The sequence below is a fragment of the Zootermopsis nevadensis genome, unplaced genomic scaffold (assembly GCF_977971745.1).
Source record: "Zootermopsis nevadensis isolate Lab colony 2312 unplaced genomic scaffold, Znev_1.0 Znev_ptg000002l, whole genome shotgun sequence".
NCBI lineage: Eukaryota > Metazoa > Arthropoda > Insecta > Blattodea > Termopsidae > Zootermopsis > Zootermopsis nevadensis.
In genome coordinates, this window is record NW_028259134.1 from 19,833,885 (window position 1) to 19,856,813 (window position 22,929).

Sequence of the window (22,929 nt, forward strand, 5' to 3'; positions counted from 1 at the left end):
CCAAGCCACACTGAAGTCATAAACTACTTTCCTGCTGTAGTTTAATGTAGGTTGGTCTCAGTATCAACACAGATAATTCTGCCAGTGTAGTGTGACTGTTAACTACAATTATGATGTGTAAAATTGCTCTTTTGGACATTGTCTCAGTTATAGTCATAAAAGAATGGGCTGTTATCAGTCTTCATCTGTGTGTGACCCAGTTGTCTTCTGGCGACAGCTTTGCATTTGCATTTGCATTTAATCCTGTACACTTTTGGAGCTTTCAGTCACAAATTGTCCATGACTGGTCAGAGATTTGGTGGAAGATAGCAAACCAGCCCCACACAACACATTGTGCTAGTGATGCTGTTAGTCGCGTTTAGGCCAATGGTGAGTCTTGGTTTGGATGTGATGGGCATTTAATAAAACCTTGATCAAAGACTCAATATTTATTCAGTCACAAATATCAGTTGAGGGTTGGGACTTGGGACTAGGAACAAGCTGTCAAATCTTTGGTCATGGAATGACTTCTTACGCAAAGCATTGATACAAACATTATAATACAATCATGTGCAATTGAGCTTTTGAAGTATCTGTACACCAAAACATTAAAATGTAAGATAGGACAGTACATGATCTATTGAGAAAACAATCTTTGATTGTCCCCTCAACATGATTCTCTAGATGCTATTTTTCCAAATTATGTGTACAGATAGTTATTATATATGTATATACATATATATATATATAAGAAATATATACACCATGTGATAGGGAAATCTGATGCTGCTAGTCAGAATATTTCAAAGCTGTTTTGTGATCAGTTATTGCCAACCTTAAAGCTCATAGCAAACTGAATGTTATGGCTGCTTAATCTGCTATGCTGTCGTGCTGGAAACTGGAATTTTGCAATACCTTATACTTCCAACAAAGCCAATGTGTTTGTTCTCTTTGATACTTTCACATCCCAAAACGATTTTTATCAAATCAACATTATTGAAATAGATGTCTGTTTTAGAAAGTTTCGATAACTTGCTGTTTAATAATAGCACAAAAGACGTTTCTCACCTCTTTCACTAAATGTTACGTTCCATTCGTTTGAACTAAAAATTAAAATCATTTCAAATGAAAACACACTTGTCTGATAAAATAGACACAAAACATGCCTTTGGATCAGATGTAAGAAAATATGAGTGACAGTTGCAAAAATTAAATATTCAAAACAAGCAGGATGTAAGAGTTGGGCAGTAAATATTTAATTGAACAGAGATTTTAATTTTTTTTTTTCATTGTACATGGATAGAATAGAACACAGTGATAACTATTATGATTCCATAACAGGAATCTGACCACAGAATTAACAGAGTTAACATTTTCCTTATAGAGTTCTTAAATGTAATTATGTTTATCAAATCTAAAACTTCTTGACGATGGTGAAGAGTCATTTGAATAAAAATTTCCTTGGATATTATTCATCGTCTAGTAAAATATAAAACGTAAAACGTCGTTTTACGTTTTATATTTTATATTGTCATTATGTTGTTTAAAACATGCCTAAAACATTCAGTTATGACAGTTGACTGCAACACAAGATGGCCACCAGCTTGATAGCATAGCAGACTACAGCAGGGCAGCAAAGCAATTTATATATTCTGCACTTATCTTAGTGTATCTGATTCCCTCTAGTGGCAGCATCACTAAATGTTAACTGGACCATTTGAAGTTTCTTACTATTCTAATGATGGAAGATTGGATTGATGTGATTTGAGCAATTAGGTCAATTTTCTTGTGATTCAGCTTCAAGCTCTCAGGGTGCAAGGATTTATTAACCTGAGTGCCCTTGCCTTTTAAAATGGAATGTGAAAAAGAGGGTACAACAATTTATATATGGTGGGTCCATTTAAAGCTGTCATGTGTTGTGACTAACACTGTGCTTTGTACGGGAGAGGGCAGACATTGTGACCAAGGAAGAGAACTTGTTATTTGCCTGCTCTAGGCAATCAAATTTTCATCATAGTTGGAGATTCTTCCTGTTTGTCATCACAGTGGAAGAAATTTTTTATCAGAGTGTTAGTTGCTTTCAATTGGATGATGAATAATCACAATGGGTGATTCTTCACATCTGGTCAATAAATTCGTGGTTGCAGATGTAGGTGCTCTCAGACTGGATGATAAATATTTTTCATATTTCATAAATAAAGTCAAAATGTGTTTATCACTGGGAGGGAGGGTGTCAACTCAGGTGCATGTTATGCAGCAACATCAGCTGTGTTCGTATTTAATTTTGTGCTTTCAGCATCATCGAATAAAATTCCCACTGTTATTCTTGGGTGTATTATGGCCGGTCACAGCTATGGTTTGACGTGTGCAGTTGGAAAAATTGGGCTCAATTATCAGAACTTGTATTATCTATGTTTGTGTTCATATCCAGGAGTTCCTTATAGCACGCTGTTTCGAAAGTTATAACCTTCTGCTTGGAGATGCAAAGATTGAATATCATAGTTTAATGGTTATGACCCATGCTGAATTCAGTCCTTGGCTTAGCGGTCAGCTGTCCTTACAGGTTTTTATGTTTTTGTCAGTCAGTTCATTCAAATTATGTGATAGTACATGTTTTCAGATATGCAATGCCTGCAATTGGATCAAACTAATTGTGACATCATAATACCTGAAGAATTTTACACCTGTAACAGACTATTTGTTGTTTATGTTTTACTTGCAGATTAGACCAAAATATTAAAACACATTGGAGATAATTGCATATGAGTCAGTGCTAATGTGTTAAGCAATCACATATCTCTTTAAATTCCCATGTTTTATTACATCAGCCATTTGAATTTACTGTTTGCCCGTACAAATAATCTACTGCCCTCACCATTCCATTTGCACAGCCTTAGTTGCAGATAATCATGTCAAATATTCCTCACAGGACCCCAACACATACAATTCCAGATAAATCTCTCTTAGCATGTTGTATCTTAGATAGGTTCAGATAGAAATATACAAAATTAATTTACCTCTCAGGTGACATATGTCTGTGTAATCCTTTGCTTGTCATAGCATGCATAATCTCTTTTCTCTAAGGTTCAGGAGAGTGCTACCAACTGTCTAACATGAGAACTTGCATTTGTCTTAAGACCTTAAAAAAATCGAGACTGTTGGAATGCGGGGCAATGTCTGTGTGTTTTATTATAGCACAAGCCTCAAACCTTAAATAACCAAACTCTTTAACTGTTCTGTTCCACTCTTTGGGTTGGCAATGCTGGCATATATGTCACATTATAACAGTTATTTCTATCCTTTTCACACAGTCTGCAAGGATGGACATTCATATGAAAAGTATATTTGTTATAATTCCATAAAGTTTTGTGACCCTTACATTGGTTACACTGCAATACATGAGGTGCTTTTAATATATTCATTACAGTCTAATGCTTAGGACAGAACTCTGATGTTCAAAGGTTTCTGTGCAAACTGTTGAAATATTATTTGCAGCAGATATGTAGAACTTCAGCTTCTGGGGAAGAGGCTTGCCAAATGTTGAAAATTATCCAATATTTCGGTAAATAGTGCAGTTACTATCTTCAGGCTGAATATATAATGTTTTGGGTGTTTTGGCAGCCTTGTGTAGGGTAGGCAGTAGGCCGAGTGTTGGATTTGGTGGATCTGGTTAGTGGAGCAGAAGAGCATGATGCGCTCCAACAGGAGACAAGCCACACAGCTGATTGTTAATGTTTTGTTCTACAGAGCTCTGTCGGGGTTTGCATCCTACATTTTAATTTCCAAAATATTATTATCCTGCTCCACTAGGAAATTTTAAAGAAACTGATTTTGAGCTTAATATATAGTTTAGCTGTAGACCTGCAAAGAATCTGCATATGGTACTTATGGACCAGATGGTAAACTTAGGACAAGGTGTTTTTTATAATTTGTTGTGAATTTTAAATGTAAAGTGGAAATAGTTTCTTCTACACCTAAACACCATTGAAGAAGGCATATAGTAGGCATGAAGGTGACACTCCTCACCTACGACATGCAAAGGATTAATCACAGCTGTTAAATGAACTTCATATTTGCAGGAACACATCTTGTTAGTTTCTTGAATGAGTTACGATAGCTTTAATGGGATTGCTACTTATAGTTTGTTCGCTGAACTTATATTTGATTGTGAATAGGCCAAGTGTCTCTTTGGTTGCAGTCGACAAAAAACAAAAACATCACTGGCAGTTTCTGTCAAGGTGTAAGTTACGTTCTGACAGTTATACTGTTATTGTAACAACAGCAGTGAACCCTTAAAAATGCAAATCTATTTTTGTATTAGAATGATACTATAAAATGTTTTTTATAGAAATTTGTCAAAAATGTCCGTGTATACCTACTGCAGTATGAAGCTGACTTATGTTTGATAATTGGTGTGCAACTTTTGAAGTACTAATAAGGAAAGAATATTTTCATAAATCTGAAATACGGAATAATCTGCAGGTAATTTGAGCAAAGAAATTTGTTCTTAATGGGTATATAAAATTGCATATGAATAAATTAGCAGAGACTATAAGCCATTGTTAATAGTCCAGACCTATTTAGCAATTTTTATACTTCTAGGGTGTGGCACCTACATGTTTTGAACCATCATGCCTGAACTTCATGAAGTTTCCAAAATAAGAAGTTCTCATTCTTTGGTAATAAACACCTTAACTGGAATAAGCATTCTGTATGAACAGTCTGTTTGAAGGGACTAAGAGTGGCCCTAGGGATAACTGCACTGAAGCAAACATGCTTTACCAGAAGTAGATGGGAACAATCGGGTACAGGGATTTAGAGTTTGACATTGTCTCAGGAATACGTAAGTGGTGGAAAATATTGTAGAATGACCCTCTTGTTGCATAATTTTTAGCCATTTTCACTCCAATTATGAAAGGATTAAACATCAGGTACAGGGCTCATTCACTTTCTACAAGTGTTCCACTGCAAATATGAGAGTGTGGATTCTACTGCATCGCTGCAGTCACGATGGCGACTACGAAGGGTAGGAACCCCAGTGTCCTGCTCATTGTGGCACTGCCATGGGAGGGTGTCACACTTCTGGTTGTTGTGCCATGGGGTGGGTGTGCTGTCGTTGGGCTAGGATATGCATTTGTCTGAGGGTAATCTCCCCCTCCGCTACCTTCTGGCAGTTCCTGGTCCTCGTCATCGGTGGGGCGTTGTGGCACAGTGTAGCTGGTCTGCGACTTGTCACCGTTACAGAGGTCACTTCCTGAGCAGGAGCAGTAATTCACCCCATTAGCTATCTTGCAGTCATTGATGGTTTCACCAAAATTGCTGCATGTCCGCAGCACATGTGAACCTGTCAAACGTTCAAAAAGTATTTCAGTTTGAGTACCATATATTTTAAACACACATACATTTGTTTATATTAAACCATTCAATTCTCTATTGCCTTCTTGTAGTGAAGCCTGCCAGTTTTTGGTCCCAAATTTATTTTAAGGTTGTAGCAAATTAGTTACATTTCAGGCTGTAGTATAGAAAACATCAAATATTGATGTTCAGCTTAACTTCAGTTTCCAAACTAAGTGTATATTAATTGTTAACATTGAGGAGTTTCTACGTATCTGTATATCAGAATCACTGACACTGAACAGTTCAACTAGAAAATTAACTCGCACTGTACCTTTAGGACATGCGTTTTATTGTACCATTGAACCGTATATGAATCTAACCATGGCGGGCTCCTTAGCTAAGCATCAGGGAGAACTTTACCTTTTACCTTCGTGAACATTAATTTGTAGTATAGTAATTTACATGCTGGATTGGAAGATTAATTAAATGATTCGTTAATGAATTAGACGATAAACAGTTTTTTTAGCTGTGCTGGAATGTTCTGCGTGTACACGGTATCCTGCATTCTGTAAAAAGTGGTATTTTGGACTATTCAGAAACCTTTGGACATTCTACTTAAGGGCGAGTACCAGTGAGAAATTGTGACCGAGACATCATCCGGACGACATTTAACTTACCGCTGCTCTGGATGAGGCACCCGGTGGTCCGAGGAGGACACTCCCGCTCGTATCGCTTGTCTTTGGGGTTGAAGTGCTCGCACAGGGGCAATTCCGGGGAACCAGGAAACAGATTCAGCGCCTCGTCCCTCCAGGGCCCTGTCCGTGGCACACACACATAACAACGGTTCCCTGCGACCACTGAAACAAGCCAACACGGAAATACAGGGAGCAGCCAGCCATCTTCAGTTTCGCCTCTCTAATGGTCTGTTTCTTTTAGGTTTTCCAGTCGATTTTTTATTGATTGTAGTTTCATTCGTGATACAGTTGCATCCGTATCGGCGTGAAGCCAAATACTACAGCAGATTTGACCGTGTCTGGATGGGTTTAGTAGTCGACTCTTTACAGCGGTGTGTAGCCTTCGCTTCTGATCAGCCCAGAACAATATGGTTTAATCATCTTGTCTTGGGGTCGGTGAGATATTTGTGTGGGGATAATGACGGCGTCAGGATAGATGGAAGGCTGAAGATGAAATCAAGTGTGTTCATCCGAAACGTTGGTACCAACGTGAAAGTCCACAGGGGGTCAAAAACCCATAAGACAGACATGGACAGGTTCAAATCTTAGATAGATGCAGTAATCGGCTTTTGCACGAAAGTGACTGTCGCTTCTGATTAGCGTTGAATATTACGATTTGGTTGTCTTGTCTTAGTGTCGTGAGGTGTTCATACGTGTCCAATGGCCGTTTCTTTTGGAAATAACATTTTTGTTCCATAAAAGACGGGTTATATCATGACAGCTGACTGCCTGTTAGCTTCTGAAGAAGGACTTTGTTCCGTGTTGTTATCTGGGGATGTCACGATTTAGAATTTCGTCTGAGGGACCCGTTGACCTGTGGGTTTATTAATTAGTTCACGTAGCCTTCGGATAGGTAATGATTGGTTTCCAACGAATTTGGCACCGCACGTTGAGGCCCGAGCGGTTTAACACTCCTGCTTCATGGTCGGGATGTCTCGGGTTCAGATCTCGGTTCACAGTCTTGCAATCCTGACTGAGGTTTTCGTGGTTTTCCTTAGCTCCTCCATAATATCGAAATGGCAGATCGCGTCCTCATCCTTCTACATCTTGTCCAATTCATCATTTAGTAACCATCCCGTCATTCTACACGTAGCCATTGAAAGAATCGTGGAGTAAATCAGGTGTATGGAGTACAAGTGACCCGCGAAAGAAAACTTTTAAATTTTCGTTTTCAAAGTTTTAGCCGGGCTAACACGGTTAATATAGTTAACATGCACGCTCCGCCCCTGATGTGTTTGGATACACTGACTGGTTTTTTATGAAAGTGTGGTGAACCACTGACTTCCGAAACAAAAGCGAATGGAGTTTTCATTTTAAGAACATGCTGTAACATGGTTTTAGGCCCCTCTTGGTCTCCGATTCTGTCGTCCATTCCGGCTTGCTTACCGTAGGATTAATCACCCTGGCCGAGGTTTGTTTGATTTAGGTGGAAATTAAACCACCCTGTGGTATTGGAGTCAGGGCCGTCCATTAGCTTAACGTAGGTAACAAGACAAGTCATAGAAATAGGAAGGAGAAGCAGAGGTGGGAAGAAAATTGTAAAAGAAAATAAATAATGGGCCATGAAAGGAATGAGAAAGGTGAAAGGGTTGTGTCCTCAGACCCTGAACTGGACATCCTTGATGGACACAGTGCAAACAACGCACAGCGTTACAGTTTTATGCGGGCAGTGAAGTGACGTCACAGTGTAGATTACCAGTAATTGAAAGCACCGGCCACTCGTTAACCGCAAAATCACCACCTTACGTCATCAGCGAGCAAGAAGAAACTCCTTAAAACCTGAAAGTGCTGCGTATATACAGCCTCGGTGCTGGTCGTCCTCGGAGAGGGGCGATCCTGGCCGCCATGTCTGTGAATGGTCTGGCGATAACGGCATTAAAGAAATTAAATGTGCAGCGAACTCCGCCTGTAGTATGTAATTTCAGTCCCCGCCGCTGTTACATTGCGGGGAGACGCTGATCTTCCGTCAATGGTGTGCATTGTCGATTATTTAAGGATGATTTATCAATTTAAAATTGTTTGTTGTCAGGACTTTTTCCATCGTCTGTTTTTTAAAAGGTCCAGTGACAGAGACTAGCTCTTTCTAAGGGACCCAACAGAGTAGGTACCTCTCATCTGAGGACGGAGACAGAACCAGCCTCCGAAACGTCTCGGAATTTTAAGAAAAACGATGTAAAAAGTCCTGACAACAAATAATTTTAAGTGTAAACTGCCGTCGTCAAAACCCTTTAGAATTGAATGATTTATCAAGTGTATAAATCATTGAACATCTAGCAGGTTATGGTCAGGTAAGCCATAGTCGTGACGCTACTATCCTTTCGCTGTCTCGGAGGGAACTGGGAAATATTAATCAGGATGAAAAGAGATTCGAATCGGCATCTCTCAGGTACAGAGGTCAGCTCGCCCTTGTGTCATATTGGCCAATGGCGTGCGGTATTGAGAATCTGTTTGGGGCAGTTTTATGCTTGTTAGCACCCCGTAGGAGTGGATGGATCTCAGCAATTTGTACCGTATCGTAGCAGAAGTCAGTGGTGTGCTGTAGTCTCGATTCCGTGACCGACAAGGATTGCTTTAAGAATGACGTCACTGGTGATCTTGGTTTTACGTATTTGAGCGGTTGTCGCGTGGAGTTTCAGGTGAATTTTTGTGGTTTTTCTCAGCCCTTATAATTGAAAAGTATGCATGTTATCTTGAAATTGACCATGCTCTCAGCGGCGATCTCGCCCGTCTGGTACCTCCATGCCACAGACGACCTGCTGTCATAGGAGCAGCACAAGTTTTCACATGCACAGCCAATTATTCTGGTTCGTATCTCCAATTGTATCTGTTGACTTCAAATACAAAGTGCGTGTACTTCACTTCGTATTCCGGAATGGAATCCGAGGCATCGCTCAGAAGTTCTGACCTGTCATGAGGGAAAAACGAGATGGGGCTGGGGTACACGGATACGTCGTGTTTGATTTGTGGAGATAAAATTGACTGTGGGGGGATTTCTCCTGCCGTCCCGCCATTGCTCATGTATCGTCCGCCGCTTCTGAGATACGCGGCAGTTTCGGTCAGCCGGTGCAACTGATCACTGCTTTGGTGAGAACTGAATGGGGTTTGAGCTTAGGTTTTGCCATTTGTACGCTTCTGTGTCACTGATATTAGACATCCAAAAGAAGTGTGGAGATTTGTGGAGATGCAGCAAGTAACTGCACCGAATGAAACGTGACGGCGGCTGCCCCCCCCCCCCCAGGGACTTCCTACGCCCACCGATAGGTGGCTCTCCGGCTGTAAATTTTGAACTGTGATTTATAAATAAAATATCTCAAGATCTCTCATTCCTGAACCTTCGAGCTTTACAAATGAATAAATTATGTAATTTACGAGCACAAAGGTGGCCGAGATGGGATTGGTTCATGAAGTGTTCGTCTGTCTTCCGTGTTATTTATTTATTGAGAAAAAGCAGTAGGCAACTCCGTGGAACAGAACCCTCTCTGAAAGACTAAAAACTCAGCAAGTTTTATGGTGCACGAAGCTTCAATTCCGTGTTCACAAATACAGGCCACGGGATGTTATCCTGTGCCAGTTGCATTCAGTCTACATCTTACACTTCATTTCTTTGAGATATGTTTTTTCCATCTACATCTAGATTTCTCAAGTGGCCTCTCACTTTCAGGTTTTACACTAAAGTTCTGTGTCCATCTGTCATCTTTTCCACGTGCACTACACGAGCTGTCCATGTCGAATTTGTCTGGCGAAGAATGCAGATTATGAAGCTCTTCATATGTAATTTTCTCTGTCCTGCTGTTACTTCCTCTCTCTTAGGTCCAAATATTTTTGTTAGCACCCTGTTCTGAAGAACCCTCACTCTATCTTCTTTCCGCCGAGGGAGAAACCAAAGGAAAAATAAATAAAATAAAATTCTCTTATTCTTTTGGATCGTTGATGTGTATGCTGTATCAGTGGGGCTGTGCCCCCCCCCCCCATTTCTTATGGCTAGAGAGAAAATGAATGTGGCCGAAAATACTTGTCCTTCCTGGCTGTCCGTGAGTAAGTGCAATTGAGCAAGCGATTGCACTTATGAAGTCATATTTTATTTTGTTTCGAACTGAAGGGAATTCGGAAAGTTGAATCTGTTACCAGAAGTGTGTTGATTCCTACGTTATATGACGACTCTTTTAACCGTGGAGGTCATGTGTTTGATGAAGGGCTTACGCCACACGTAATTTGTATTGCATTGTATTTCTTGGTTCCATTACAAAACAGCACACGAAAATTACCCACACGGAAAAATGCTCACACTGACAAATGCTCACATGGACGAATGGCCATATTCACAATACTATAAGTAATCAGAAGCGTTAACTGGTTACCGTAGTAAACCGACGTTTCGGGAACAAACTCTGTCCCCATCTTCAGTGTTTATTCCCGAAACGTCGGTTTACTAGGATAACCAGTTAACGCGGCTGATTGCCCGAGAAGATTGTATTGAATATTTTCCCGAAACGTCGGTTTACTACGGTAAAAAGTTAACGCGGCTGATTGCCCGAGAAGATTTATTGAATTTGCCATGTAGATAACCACTGCCCTTTGTCGGATTATACCTGCAGAACTGTCGATTCCATAACTTTATTTTAATAGTATTTGATAATCAAAATGTGTTTAAGTAGGGGGAGAGGAGGAGATAAAAATCAATAAAGCGAGCTGTAGAAAAGAAAATTAAAAGCAAAGAAATGGTGGGATTACAAGAAAGACGGAACGATGGAAGGAAATACAGAAAGGCGACGTAGGTGCGCGCATCATGTGTCTAGCAAGACGGATGTGATAGTCAATAATTGAGAGTGAACCATTCTGTTCTCATGGCAACCAGCCTCCCTGTCACATGTAAGGGGAACGGGTTTTCAATTCTTATTCTCAGGCTGCACTCTTAAGCGAAGCAGATCAAACTGAGGGCTTCCAGACGTAAAGAACTTTAAACCGATGTGGCATGCGAGAGGTGTCTGCCTGTGACTTGTTATACTGTTTCAGGTCCTGCTCGTTCTGCTGAAGGTGACATCGTCTAATTAAGGGGTTCTTATTCTTTTCCAGACGTACTTTTGCCTTCACCATTGCTTATCGCGGGCCGCAAGGTTATGAAAACTGAAAATTTATACAGTTTAAAAATGTTACTAACTTAACTATTGCAAACATATTCATATATTAATAAATTTCTTTAGTATCATTATTCGTCTCACAAGCTTGAGTCGTTTTTAAGTGTCAGATTTAATTTCTATTGATCGCTGTCGTCTGGGTTTTTACCCCATGTAGTTTGGTAGAAGTCTACTGACGTTTCAGAGGTGCTTAATGTCTTCGTCATCAGGCTGATTACTCTGCAGAGATACTCGTGCGTCTAGAAGATGTCATAAAGTAGACCAAGACAGCTTCCTAGTTCATTTAGCAGGAGAGACATTAACACGATGGCAACGAAACACTAAGATTCACCACCGCTAATACCTCAGCCAGTTCTATCCGCATTCCATCCCCATACTGTTAATTTGATGCATTTCATCTTCATCATTGTCTTCCAAGTGGTCGCTTTCCATCTTAAAATTTTGCTTGAGTCTGCATTTCTTGTCCGTCTGAACCACGTGTTCAGTTTATCGTACTATCGTAGCGTACTTGATTCAGCTGCTCTAACAACGCTAGTGTCCGCACTAATGTGCACACTTATTTCATGCGTCTTATCTCTTCTGAACGCTTTGTTTATAAACACTTAAAATGTGAGTTATTCTGCCAGGCGGAACTCACTTTTCAGAACCACACAAATCAAATGGTAGAATGAAATTCACAAAATATTGATAAAGGAACGCGAATTTGATAGCTGTTTTTACGAAAGTAACGTACAGCTGTTGCGTGAAATGTATCAAAGTTTCAGGCAAAACTTTCCGATCCTAATTGTGTACATTTGCATGTGTTATACAAAGTTTTCATTCGACGACCTATTTGAAAATAATCAAATGTGAAGTACTTACTTTCTTTTGCTTATAACTGTTAGTATGCAGTACGAGAAGATGTCATCAGGTCGCTTTATCTTGGGGCTTTGATATACATTTCGCCCTTTGGAAGTTTTCCAGAAAGATGAAAACATCATTCACAATAAGATCTCTGCCACATAACAAGGCCAGGCTATTAATTAATTGCAGCACATGGCTGTTTGTGTGAGTGCGTGGAAAAGAGTGTTATCTCTGCGTTTCTAAAAACACTTAAGGCGTTGTTGGACCCGGGCGTGGTCAGTAGCCCTGGTTTCATTCCTGGCTGAATTAGTGTTTTCATTTAGCCCGTAGACAAGTGAGCGTAGTTTGAAGGTACTTTGAGAAAGTTCAAGTTCAGATATAGTCCTGTGTCACCCACTTACTACGACAGCGATATTCCCATTGTAATTACATTGCCGCATTATCATTATTTAATATTATTAATTTATTCCACTGTTACTGTCGTTATTTACTGCTACTACAATAACTTCCAGCGGGTCAGAGTTCCACAAGGCGCTGCTGATTGCACAAGGCAGCAAACACTTGAAGCCCCCCGCCCCGAGGTTTAAATAAATGGAAAGCAAACAGCTGACATCATCATCCCGGGTGATCAGCTTGTCTGCGCCAAGTGCGGGCGGGCGGCATAGAGCCGTACCTCTCCCTGACACTCCAGTTTCAGCCATCGCAAAACAAGAGGTAAAAGAGAAGTGCAGATGAAGCTCCGTGCAATCTTCATCTCGGCACTCGATAAAGAAAAGCGGCCAGTTTCATGCTACAGCCACGGGCCGGTGTCCTCCGGATACGGGGCTGGGTGAGCTTCAGTGGTGAGAAAGAGAACACTTCCTGCTTGTGCCAGGAACTGAACTCCAGTCGTCCAGCACTCAGACAGTTTTCCCTTTCCCTCCTTCAGACTCCACTGCAGTTGTGTCCGTTAGAGGTCATGCCATTGTCACGACAATGTCAGTCTGTGGGTTTTCCGAATAGAAGCTTTTAAATTTCTCAAGGTCATTGCCAGGTAATTTCTTTCAAACGCATTTTTCTGCCGATCTGCAGGAATCTGAGTGACCATATTCATGTCCGTTAGAGGTCACACACATGTCAACGTCATATCATAGTTTCGACTATATCAGTCTGTGGGTTTACGAAATAGAGGCGTTTGAAATTTTCAAGGTCGTTCGGCAGCAATTTTTTCGATCGCATATTTCTACCGATCTGCAGGAATCTGAATGACCATATTCATGTCCGTTAGAGGTCACACACATGTCAACGCCATATCATAGTTTCCATTATATCAGTCTGTGGGTTTACGAAATAGAGGCGTTTGAAATTTTCAAGGTCGTTCGGCAGTAATTTTTTCGATCGCATATTTCTGCCGATCTGCAGGAATCTGAGTGACCATATTCATGTCCGTTAGAGGTCACGCACATGTCAACGTCATATCATAGTTTCGACTATATCAGTCTGTCGGTTTACGAAATAGAGGCGTTTGAAATTTTCAAGGTCGTTCGGAAGCAATTTTTTCGATCGCATATTTCTGCCGATCTGCAGGAATCTGAGTGACCATATTCATGTCCGTTAGAGGTCACACACATGTCAACGCCATATCATAGTTTCGACTATATCAGTCTGTGGGTTTACGAAATAGAGGCGTTTGAAATTTTCAAGGTCGTTCGGCAGTAATTTTTTCGATCGCATATTTCTGCCGATCTGCAGGAATCTGAGTGACCATATTCATGTCCGTTAGAGGTCACACACATGTCAACGTCATATCATAGTTTCGACTATATCAGTCTGTGGGTTTACCAAATAGAGGCGTTTGAAATTTTCAAGGTCGTTCGGCAGCAATTTTTTCGATCGCATATTTCTGCCGATCTGCAGGAATCTGAGTGACCATATTCATGTCCGTTAGAGGTCACACACATGTCAACGTCATATCATAGTTTCGACTATATCAGTCTGGGTTTACCAAATAGAGGCGTTTGAAATTTTCAAGGTCGTTCGGCAGCAATTTTTTCGATCGCATATTTCTACCGATCTGCAGGAATCTGAATGACCATATTCATGTCCGTTAGAGGTCACACACATGTCAACGCCATATCATAGTTTCGACTATATCAGTCTGTGGGTTTACCAAATAGAGGCGTTTGAAATTTTCAAGGTCGTTCGGCAGTAATTTTTTCGATCGCATATTTCTGCCGATCTCCAGGAATCTGAGTGACCATATTCATGTCCGTTAGAGGTCACACACATGTCAACGTCATATCATAGTTTCGACTATATCAGTCTGTGGGTTTACGAAATAGAGGCGTTTGAAATTTTCAAGGTCGTTCGGCAGCAATTTTTTCGATCGCATATTTCTGCCGATCTGCAGGAATCTGAGTGACCATATTCATGTCCGTTAGAGGTCACGCACATGTCAACGTCATATCATAGTTTCGACTATATCAGTCTGTGGGTTTACGAAATAGAGGCGTTTGAAATTTTCAAGGTCGTTCGGCAGCAATTTTTTCGATCCCATATTTCTGCCGATCTGCAGGAATCTGAGTGACCATATTCATGTCCGTTAGAGGTCACGCACATGTCAACGTCATATCATAGTTTCGACTATATCAGTCTGTGGGTTTACCAAATAGAGGCGTTTGAAATTTTCAACGTCGTTCGGCAGTAATTTTTTCGATCGCATATTTCTGCCGATCTGCAGGAATCTGAGTGACCATATTCATGTCCGTTAGAGGTCACGCACATGTCAACGTCATGTCATAGTTTCGACTATATCAGTCTGTGGGTTTACCAAATAGAGGCGTTTGAAATTTTCAAGGTCGTTCGGCAGTAATTTTTTCGATCGCATATTTCTGCCGATCTGCAGGAATCTGAGTGACCATATTCATGTCCGTTAGAGGTCACGCACATGTCAACGTCATATCATAGTTTCGACTATATCAGTCTGTGGGTTTAGCAAATAGAGGCGTTTGAAATTTTCAAGGTCGTTTGGCAGTAATTTTTTCGATCGCATATTTCTGCCGATCTGCAGGAATCTGAGTGACCATATTCATGTCCGTTAGAGGTCACGCACATGTCAACGTCATATCATAGTTTCGACTATATCAGTCTGTGGGTTTACGAAATAGAGGCGTTTGAAATTTTCAAGGTCGTTCGGCAGTAATTTTTTCGATCGCATATTTCTGCCGATCTGCAGGAATCTGAGTGACCATATTCATGTCCCTTAGAGGTCACACACATGTCAACGTCATATCATAGTTTCGACTATATCAGTCTGTGGGTTTACCAAATAGAGGCGTTTGAAATTTTCGAGGTCGTTCGGCAGTAATTTTTTCGATCGCATATTTCTGCCGATCTGCAGGAATCTGTGTGACCATATTCATGTCCGTTAGAGGTCACGCACATGTCAACGTCATATCATAGTTTCGACTATATCAGTCTGTGGGTTTACCGAATAGAGGCGTTTGAAATTTTCAAGGTCGTTCGGTAGTAATTTTTTCGATCGCATATTTCTGCCGATCTGCAGGAATCTGAGTGACCATATTCATGTCCGTTAGAGGTCACGCACATCACAACGGCATATCATAGTTTCGACTATATCAGTCCGTGGGTTTACCAAATAGAGGCGTTTGAAATTTTCAAGGTCGTTCGGCAGCAATTTTTTCGATCGCATATTTCTGCCGATCTGCAGGAATCTGAGTGACCATATTCATGTCCGTTAGAGGTCACACACATGTCAACGTCATATCATAGTTTCGACTATATCAGTCTGTGGGTTTACCAAATAGAGGCGTTTGAAATTTTCAAGGTCGTTCGGCAGTAATTTTTTCGATCGCATATTTCTGCCGATCTGCAGGAATCTGAGTGACCATATTCATGTCCGTTAGAGGTCACGCACATGTCAACGTCATATCATAGTTTCGACTATATCAGTCTGTGGGTTTACCAAATAGAGGCGTTTGAAATTTTCAAGGTCGTTCGGCAGTAATTTTTTCGATCGCATATTTCTGCCGATCTGCAGGAATCTGAGTGACCATATTCATGTCCGTTAGAGGTCACGCACATGACAACGGCATATCATAGTTTCGACTATATCAGTCCGTGGGTTTTCCAAATAGAGGCGTTTGAAATTTTCAAGGTCGTTCGGCAGCAATTTTTTCGATCGCATATTTCTGCCGATCTGCAGGAATCTGAGTTACCATATTCATGTCCGTTAGAGGTCACACACATGTCAACGTCATATCATAGTTTCGACTATATCAGTCTGTGGGTTTACCAAATAGAGGCGTTTGAAATTTTCAAGGTCGTTCGGCAGCAATTTTTTGGATCGCATATTTCTACCGATCTGCAGGAATCTGAGTGACCATATTCATGTCCGTTAGAGGTCACACACATGTCAACGCCATATCATAGTTTCGACTATATCAGTCTGTGGGTTTACCAAATAGAGGCGTTTGAAATTTTCAAGGTCGATCGGCAGTAATTTTTTCGATCGCATATTTCTGCCGATCTGCAGGAATCTGAGTGACCATATTCATGTCCGTTAGAGGTCACACACATGTCAACGTCATATCATAGTTTCGACTATATCAGTCTGTGGGTTTACGAAATAGAGGCGTTTGAAATTTTCAAGGTCGTTCGGCAGCAATTTTTTCGATCGCATATTTCTGCCGATCTGCAGGAATCTGAGTTACCATATTCATGTCCGTTAGAGGTCACACACATGTCAACGTCATATCATAGTTTCGACTATATCAGTCTGTGGGTTTACGAAATAGAGGCGTTTGAAATTTTCAAGGTCGTTCGGCAGTAATTTTTTCGATCGCATATTTCTGCCGATCTGCAGGAATCTCAGTGACCATATTCATGTCCGTTAGAGGTCACGCACATGTCAACGTCATATCATAGTTTCGACTATATCAGTCTGTGGGTTTACGAAATAGAGGCGTTTGAAATTTTCAAGGTCGTTCGGCAGCAATTTTTTCGATCGCATATTTCTGCCGATCTGCAAGAATCTGAGTGACCATATTCATGTCCGTTAGAGGTCACACACATGTCAACGTCATATTATAGTTTCGACTATATCAGTCTGTGGGTTTACCAAATAGAGGCGTTTGAAATTTTCAAGGTCGTTCGGCAGTAATTTTTTTGATCGCATATTTCTGCCGATCTGCAGGAATCTGATTGACCATATTCATGTCCGTTAGAGGTCACGCACATGTCAACATCATATCATAGTTTCGACTATATCAGTCTGTGTGTTTACGAAATAGAGGCGTTTCAAATTTTCAAGGTCGTTCGGCAGTAATTTTTTCGATCGCATATTTCTGCCGATCTGCAGGAATTTGAGTTACCATATTCATGTCCGTTAGAGGTCACACACATGTCAACGTCATATCATAGTTTCGACTATATCAGTCTGTGGGTTTACCAAATAGAGGCGTTTGAAATTTTCAAGGTCGTTCGGCAGTAATTTTTTCGATCGCATATTTCTGTCGATCTGCAGGAATCTGAGTGACCATATTCATGTCCGTTAGAGGTCACGCACATGTCAACGTCATATCATAGTTTCCACAATATCAGTCTGTGGGTTTACCAAATAGAGGCGTTTGAAATTTTCAAGGTCGTTCGGCAGCAATTTTTTCGATCGCATATTTCTGCCGATCTGCAGGAATCTGAGTGACCATATTCATGTCCATTAGAGGTCACGCACACGTCAACGGCATATCATAGTTTCGACTATATCAGTCCGTGGGTTTACCAAATAGAGGCGTTTGAAATTTTCAAGGTCGTTCGGCAGTAATTTTTTCGATCGCATATTTCTGCCGATCTGCAGGAATCTGAGTGACCATATTCATGTCCGTTAGAGGTCACGCACATGTCAACGTCATATCATAGTTTCGACTATATCAGTCTGTGGGTTTACGAAATAGAGGCGTTTGAAATTTTCAAGGTCGTTCGGCAGCAATTTTTTCGATCGCATATTTCTGCCGATCTGCAGGAATCTGAGTGACCATATTCATGTCCGTTAGAGGTCACGCACATGTCAACGTCATATCATAGTTTCGACTATATCAGTCTGTGGGTTTACGAAATAGAGGCGTTTGAAATTTTCAAGGTCGTTCGGCAGTAATTTTTTCGATCGCATATTTCTGCCGATCTGCAGAAATCTGAGTGAACATATTCATGTCCGTTAGAGGTCACGCACATGTCAACGTCATATCGTAGTTTCGACTATATCAGTCTGTGGGTTTACGAAATAGAGGCGTTTGAAATTTTCAAGGTCGTTCGGCAGCAATTTTTTCGATCGCATATTTCTGCCGATCTGCAGGAATCTGAGTGACCATATTCATGTCCGTTAGAGGTCACACACATGTCAACGTCATATTATAGTTTCGACTATATCAGTCTGTGGGTTTACCAAATAGAGGCGTTTGAAATTTTCAAGGTCGTTCGGCAGTAATTTTTTCGATCGCATATTTCTGCCGATCTGCAGGAATCTGAGTGACCGTATTCATGTCCGTTAGAGGTCACGCACATGTCAACGTCATGTCATAGTTTCGACTATATCAGTCCGTGGGTTTACCAAATAGAGGCGTTTGAAATTTTCAAGGTCGTTCGGCAGTAATTTTTTCAATCGCATATTTCTGCCGATCTGCAGGAATCTGAGTGACCATATTCATGTCCGTTAGAGGTCACGCACATGTCAACGTCATATCATAGTTTCGACTATATCAGTCTGTGGGTTTACGAAATAGAGGCGTTTGAAATTTTCAAGGTCGTTCGGCAGCAATTTTTTCGATCGCATATTTCTGCCGATCTGCAGGAATCTGAGTGACCATATTCATGTCCGTTAGAGGTCACGCACATGTCAACGTCATGTCATAGTTTCGACTATATCAGTCTGTGGGTTTACCAAATAGAGGCGTTTGAAATTTTCAAGGTCGTTCGGCAGTAATTTTTTCGATCGCATATTTCTGCCGATCTGCAGGAATCTGAGTGACCATATTCATGTCCGTTAGAGGTCACGCACATGTCAACGTCATATCATAGTTTCGACTATATCAGTCTGTGGGTTTACGAAATAGAGGCGTTTGAAATTTTCAAGGTCGTTCGGCAGTAATTTTTTCGATCGCATATTTCTGCCGATCTGCAGGAATCTGAGTGACCATATTCATGTCCCTTAGAGGTCACACACATGTCAACGTCATATCATAGTTTCGACTATATCAGTCTGTGGGTTTACCAAATAGAGGCGTTTGAAATTTTCAAGGTCGTTCGGCAGTAATTTTTTCGATCGCATATTTCTGCCGATCTGCAGGAATCTGTGTGACCATATTCATGTCCGTTAGAGGTCACGCACATGTCAACGTCATATCATAGTTTCGACTATATCAGTCTGTGGGTTTACCAAATAGAGGCGTTTGAAATTTTCAAGGTCGTTCGGTAGTAATTTTTTCGATCGCATATTTCTGCCGATCTGCAGGAATCTGAGTGACCATATTCATGTCCGTTAGAGGTCACGCACATCACAACGGCATATCATAGTTTCGACTATATCAGTCCGTGGGTTTACCAAATAGAGGCGTTTGAAATTTTCAAGGTCGTTCGGCAGCAATTTTTTCGATCGCATATTTCTGCCGATCTGCAGGAATCTGAGTGACCATATTCATGTCCGTTAGAGGTCACACACATGTCAACGTCATATCATAGTTTCGACTATATCAGTCTGTGGGTTTACCAAATAGAGGCGTTTGAAATTTTCAAGGTCGTTCGGCAGTAATTTTTTCGATCGCATATTTCTGCCGATCTGCAGGAATCTGAGTGACCATATTCATGTCCGTTAGAGGTCACGCACATGTCAACGTCATATCATAGTTTCGACTATATCAGTCTGTGGGTTTACCAAATAGAGGCGTTTGAAATTTTCAAGGTCGTTCGGCAGTAATTTTTTCGATCGCATATTTCTGCCGATCTGCAGGAATCTGAGTGACCATATTCATGTCCGTTAGAGGTCACGCACATGACAACGGCATATCATAGTTTCGACTATATCAGTCCGTGGGTTTTCCAAATAGAGGCGTTTGAAATTTTCAAGGTCGTTCGGCAGCAATTTTTTCGATCGCATATTTCTGCCGATCTGCAGGAATCTGAGTTACCATATTCATGTCCGTTAGAGGTCACACACATGTCAACGTCATATCATAGTTTCGACTATATCAGTCTGTGGGTTTACCAAATAGAGGCGTTTGAAATTTTCAAGGTCGTTCGGCAGCAATTTTTTGGATCGCATATTTCTACCGATCTGCAGGAATCTGAATGACCATATTCATGTCCGTTAGAGGTCACGCACATGTCAACGTCATGTCATAGTTTCGACTATATCAGTCTGTGGGTTTACCAAATAGAGGCGTTTGAAATTTTCAAGGTCGTTCGGCAGTAATTTTTTCGATCGCATATTTCTGCCGATCTGCAGGAATCTGAGTGACCATATTCATGTCCGTTAGAGGTCACGCACATGTCAACGTCATATCATAGTTTCGACTATATCAGTCTGTGGGTTTACGAAATAGAGGCGTTTGAAATTTTCAAGGTCGTTCGGCAGCAATTTTTTCGATCGCATATTTCTGCCGATCTGCAGGAATCTGAGTGACCATATTCATGTCCGTTAGAGGTCACGCACATGTCAACGTCATATCATAGTTTCGACTATATCAGTCTGTGGGTTTACCAAATAGAGGCGTTTGAAATTTTCAACGTCGTTCGGCAGTAATTTTTTCGATCGCATATTTCTGCCGATCTGCAGGAATCTGAGTGACCATATTCATGTCCGTTAGAGGTCACGCACATGTCAACGTCATGTCATAGTTTCGACTATATCAGTCTGTGGGTTTACCAAATAGAGGCGTTTGAAATTTTCAAGGTCGTTCGGCAGTAATTTTTTCGATCGCATATTTCTGCCGATCTGCAGGAATCTGAGTGACCATATTCATGTCCGTTAGAGGTCACGCACATGTCAACGTCATATCATAGTTTCGACTATATCAGTCTGTGGGTTTAGCAAATAGAGGCGTTTGAAATTTTCGAGGTCGTTTGGCAGTAATTTTTTCGATCGCATATTTCTGCCGATCTGCAGGAATCTGAGTGACCATATTCATGTCCGTTAGAGGTCACGCACATGTCAACGTCATATCATAGTTTCGACTATATCAGTCTGTGGGTTTACGAAATAGAGGCGTTTGAAATTTTCAAGGTCGTTCGGCAGTAATTTTTTCGATCGCATATTTCTGCCGATCTGCAGGAATCTGAGTGACCATATTCATGTCCCTTAGAGGTCACACACATGTCAACGTCATATCATAGTTTCGACTATATCAGTCTGTGGGTTTACCAAATAGAGGCGTTTGAAATTTTCAAGGTCGTTCGGCAGTAATTTTTTCGATCGCATATTTCTGCCGATCTGCAGGAATCTGTGTGACCATATTCATGTCCGTTAGAGGTCACGCACATGTCAACGTCATATCATAGTTTCGACTATATCAGTCTGTGGGTTTACCAAATAGAGGCGTTTGAAATTTTCAAGGTCGTTCGGTAGTAATTTTTTCGATCGCATATTTCTGCCGATCTGCAGGAATCTGAGTGACCATATTCATGTCCGTTAGAGGTCACGCACATCACAACGGCATATCATAGTTTCGACTATATCAGTCCGTGGGTTTACCAAATAGAGGCGTTTGAAATTTTCAAGGTCGTTCGTCAGCAATTTTTTCGATCGCATATTTCTGCCGATCTGCAGGAATCTGAGTGACCATATTCATGTCCGTTAGAGGTCACACACATGTCAACGTCATATCATAGTTTCGACTATATCAGTCTGTGGGTTTACCAAATAGAGGCGTTTGAAATTTTCAAGGTCGTTCCGCAGTAATTTTTTCGATCGCATATTTCTGCCGATCTGCAGGAATCTGAGTGACCATATTCATGTCCGTTAGAGGTCACGCACATGTCAACGTCATATCATAGTTTCGACTATATCAGTCTGTGGGTTTACCAAATAGAAGCGTTTGAAATTTTCAAGGTCGTTCGGCAGTAATTTTTTCGATCGCATATTTCTGCCGATCTGCAGGAATCTGAGTGACCATATTCATGTCCGTTAGAGGTCACGCACATGACAACGGCATATCATAGTTTCGACTATATCAGTCCGTGGGTTTTCCAAATAGAGGCGTTTGAAATTTTCAAGGTCGTTCGGCAGCAATTTTTTCGATCGCATATTTCTGCCGATCTGCAGGAATCTGAGTTACCATATTCATGTCCGTTAGAGGTCACACACATGTCAACGTCATATCATAGTTTCGACTATATCAGTCTGTGGGTTTACCAAATAGAGGCGTTTGAAATTTTCAAGGTCGTTCGGCAGCAATTTTTTGGATCGCATATTTCTACCGATCTGCAGGAATCTGAATGACCATATTCATGTCCGTTAGAGGTCACACACATGTCAACGCCATATCATAGTTTCGACTATATCAGTCTGTGGGTTTACCAAATAGAGGCGTTTGAAATTTTCAAGGTCGATCGGCAGTAATTTTTTCGATCGCATATTTCTGCCGATCTGCAGGAATCTGAGTGACCATATTCATGTCCGTTAGAGGTCACACACATGTCAACGTCATATCATAGTTTCGACTATATCAGTCTGTGGGTTTACGAAATAGAGGCGTTTGAAATTTTCAAGGTCGTTCGGCAGCAATTTTTTCGATCGCATATTTCTGCCGATCTGCAGGAATCTGAGTTACCATATTCATGTCCGTTAGAGGTCACACACATGTCAACGTCATATCATAGTTTCGACTATATCAGTCTGTGGGTTTACCAAATAG

The 22,929-nt window shown here is 41.0% G+C and overlaps 2 protein-coding genes across 3 annotated transcripts in view; one reads left to right on the top strand and one right to left on the bottom strand.

The window, feature by feature from the left end:
* Positions 1-22,929, top strand: part of LOC110839382 (uncharacterized) — a 57,938-nt gene that overhangs the window by 5,355 nt on the left and 29,654 nt on the right. The window lies entirely within an intron of this gene.
* Positions 414-22,929, bottom strand: part of LOC110835301 (uncharacterized) — a 47,064-nt gene continuing 24,548 nt past the window's right edge. Inside the window, exons 2-3 of the mRNA XM_087356024.1 lie at positions 5,994-6,173; positions 414-5,323 (exon numbers count right to left, since the gene is read on the bottom strand). Coding sequence (XP_087212150.1) covers positions 4,968-5,323; positions 5,994-6,173 — 536 coding nt within the window. The 3' untranslated portion in view covers positions 414-4,967. The remainder of the gene's footprint in view (positions 5,324-5,993; positions 6,174-22,929) is intronic.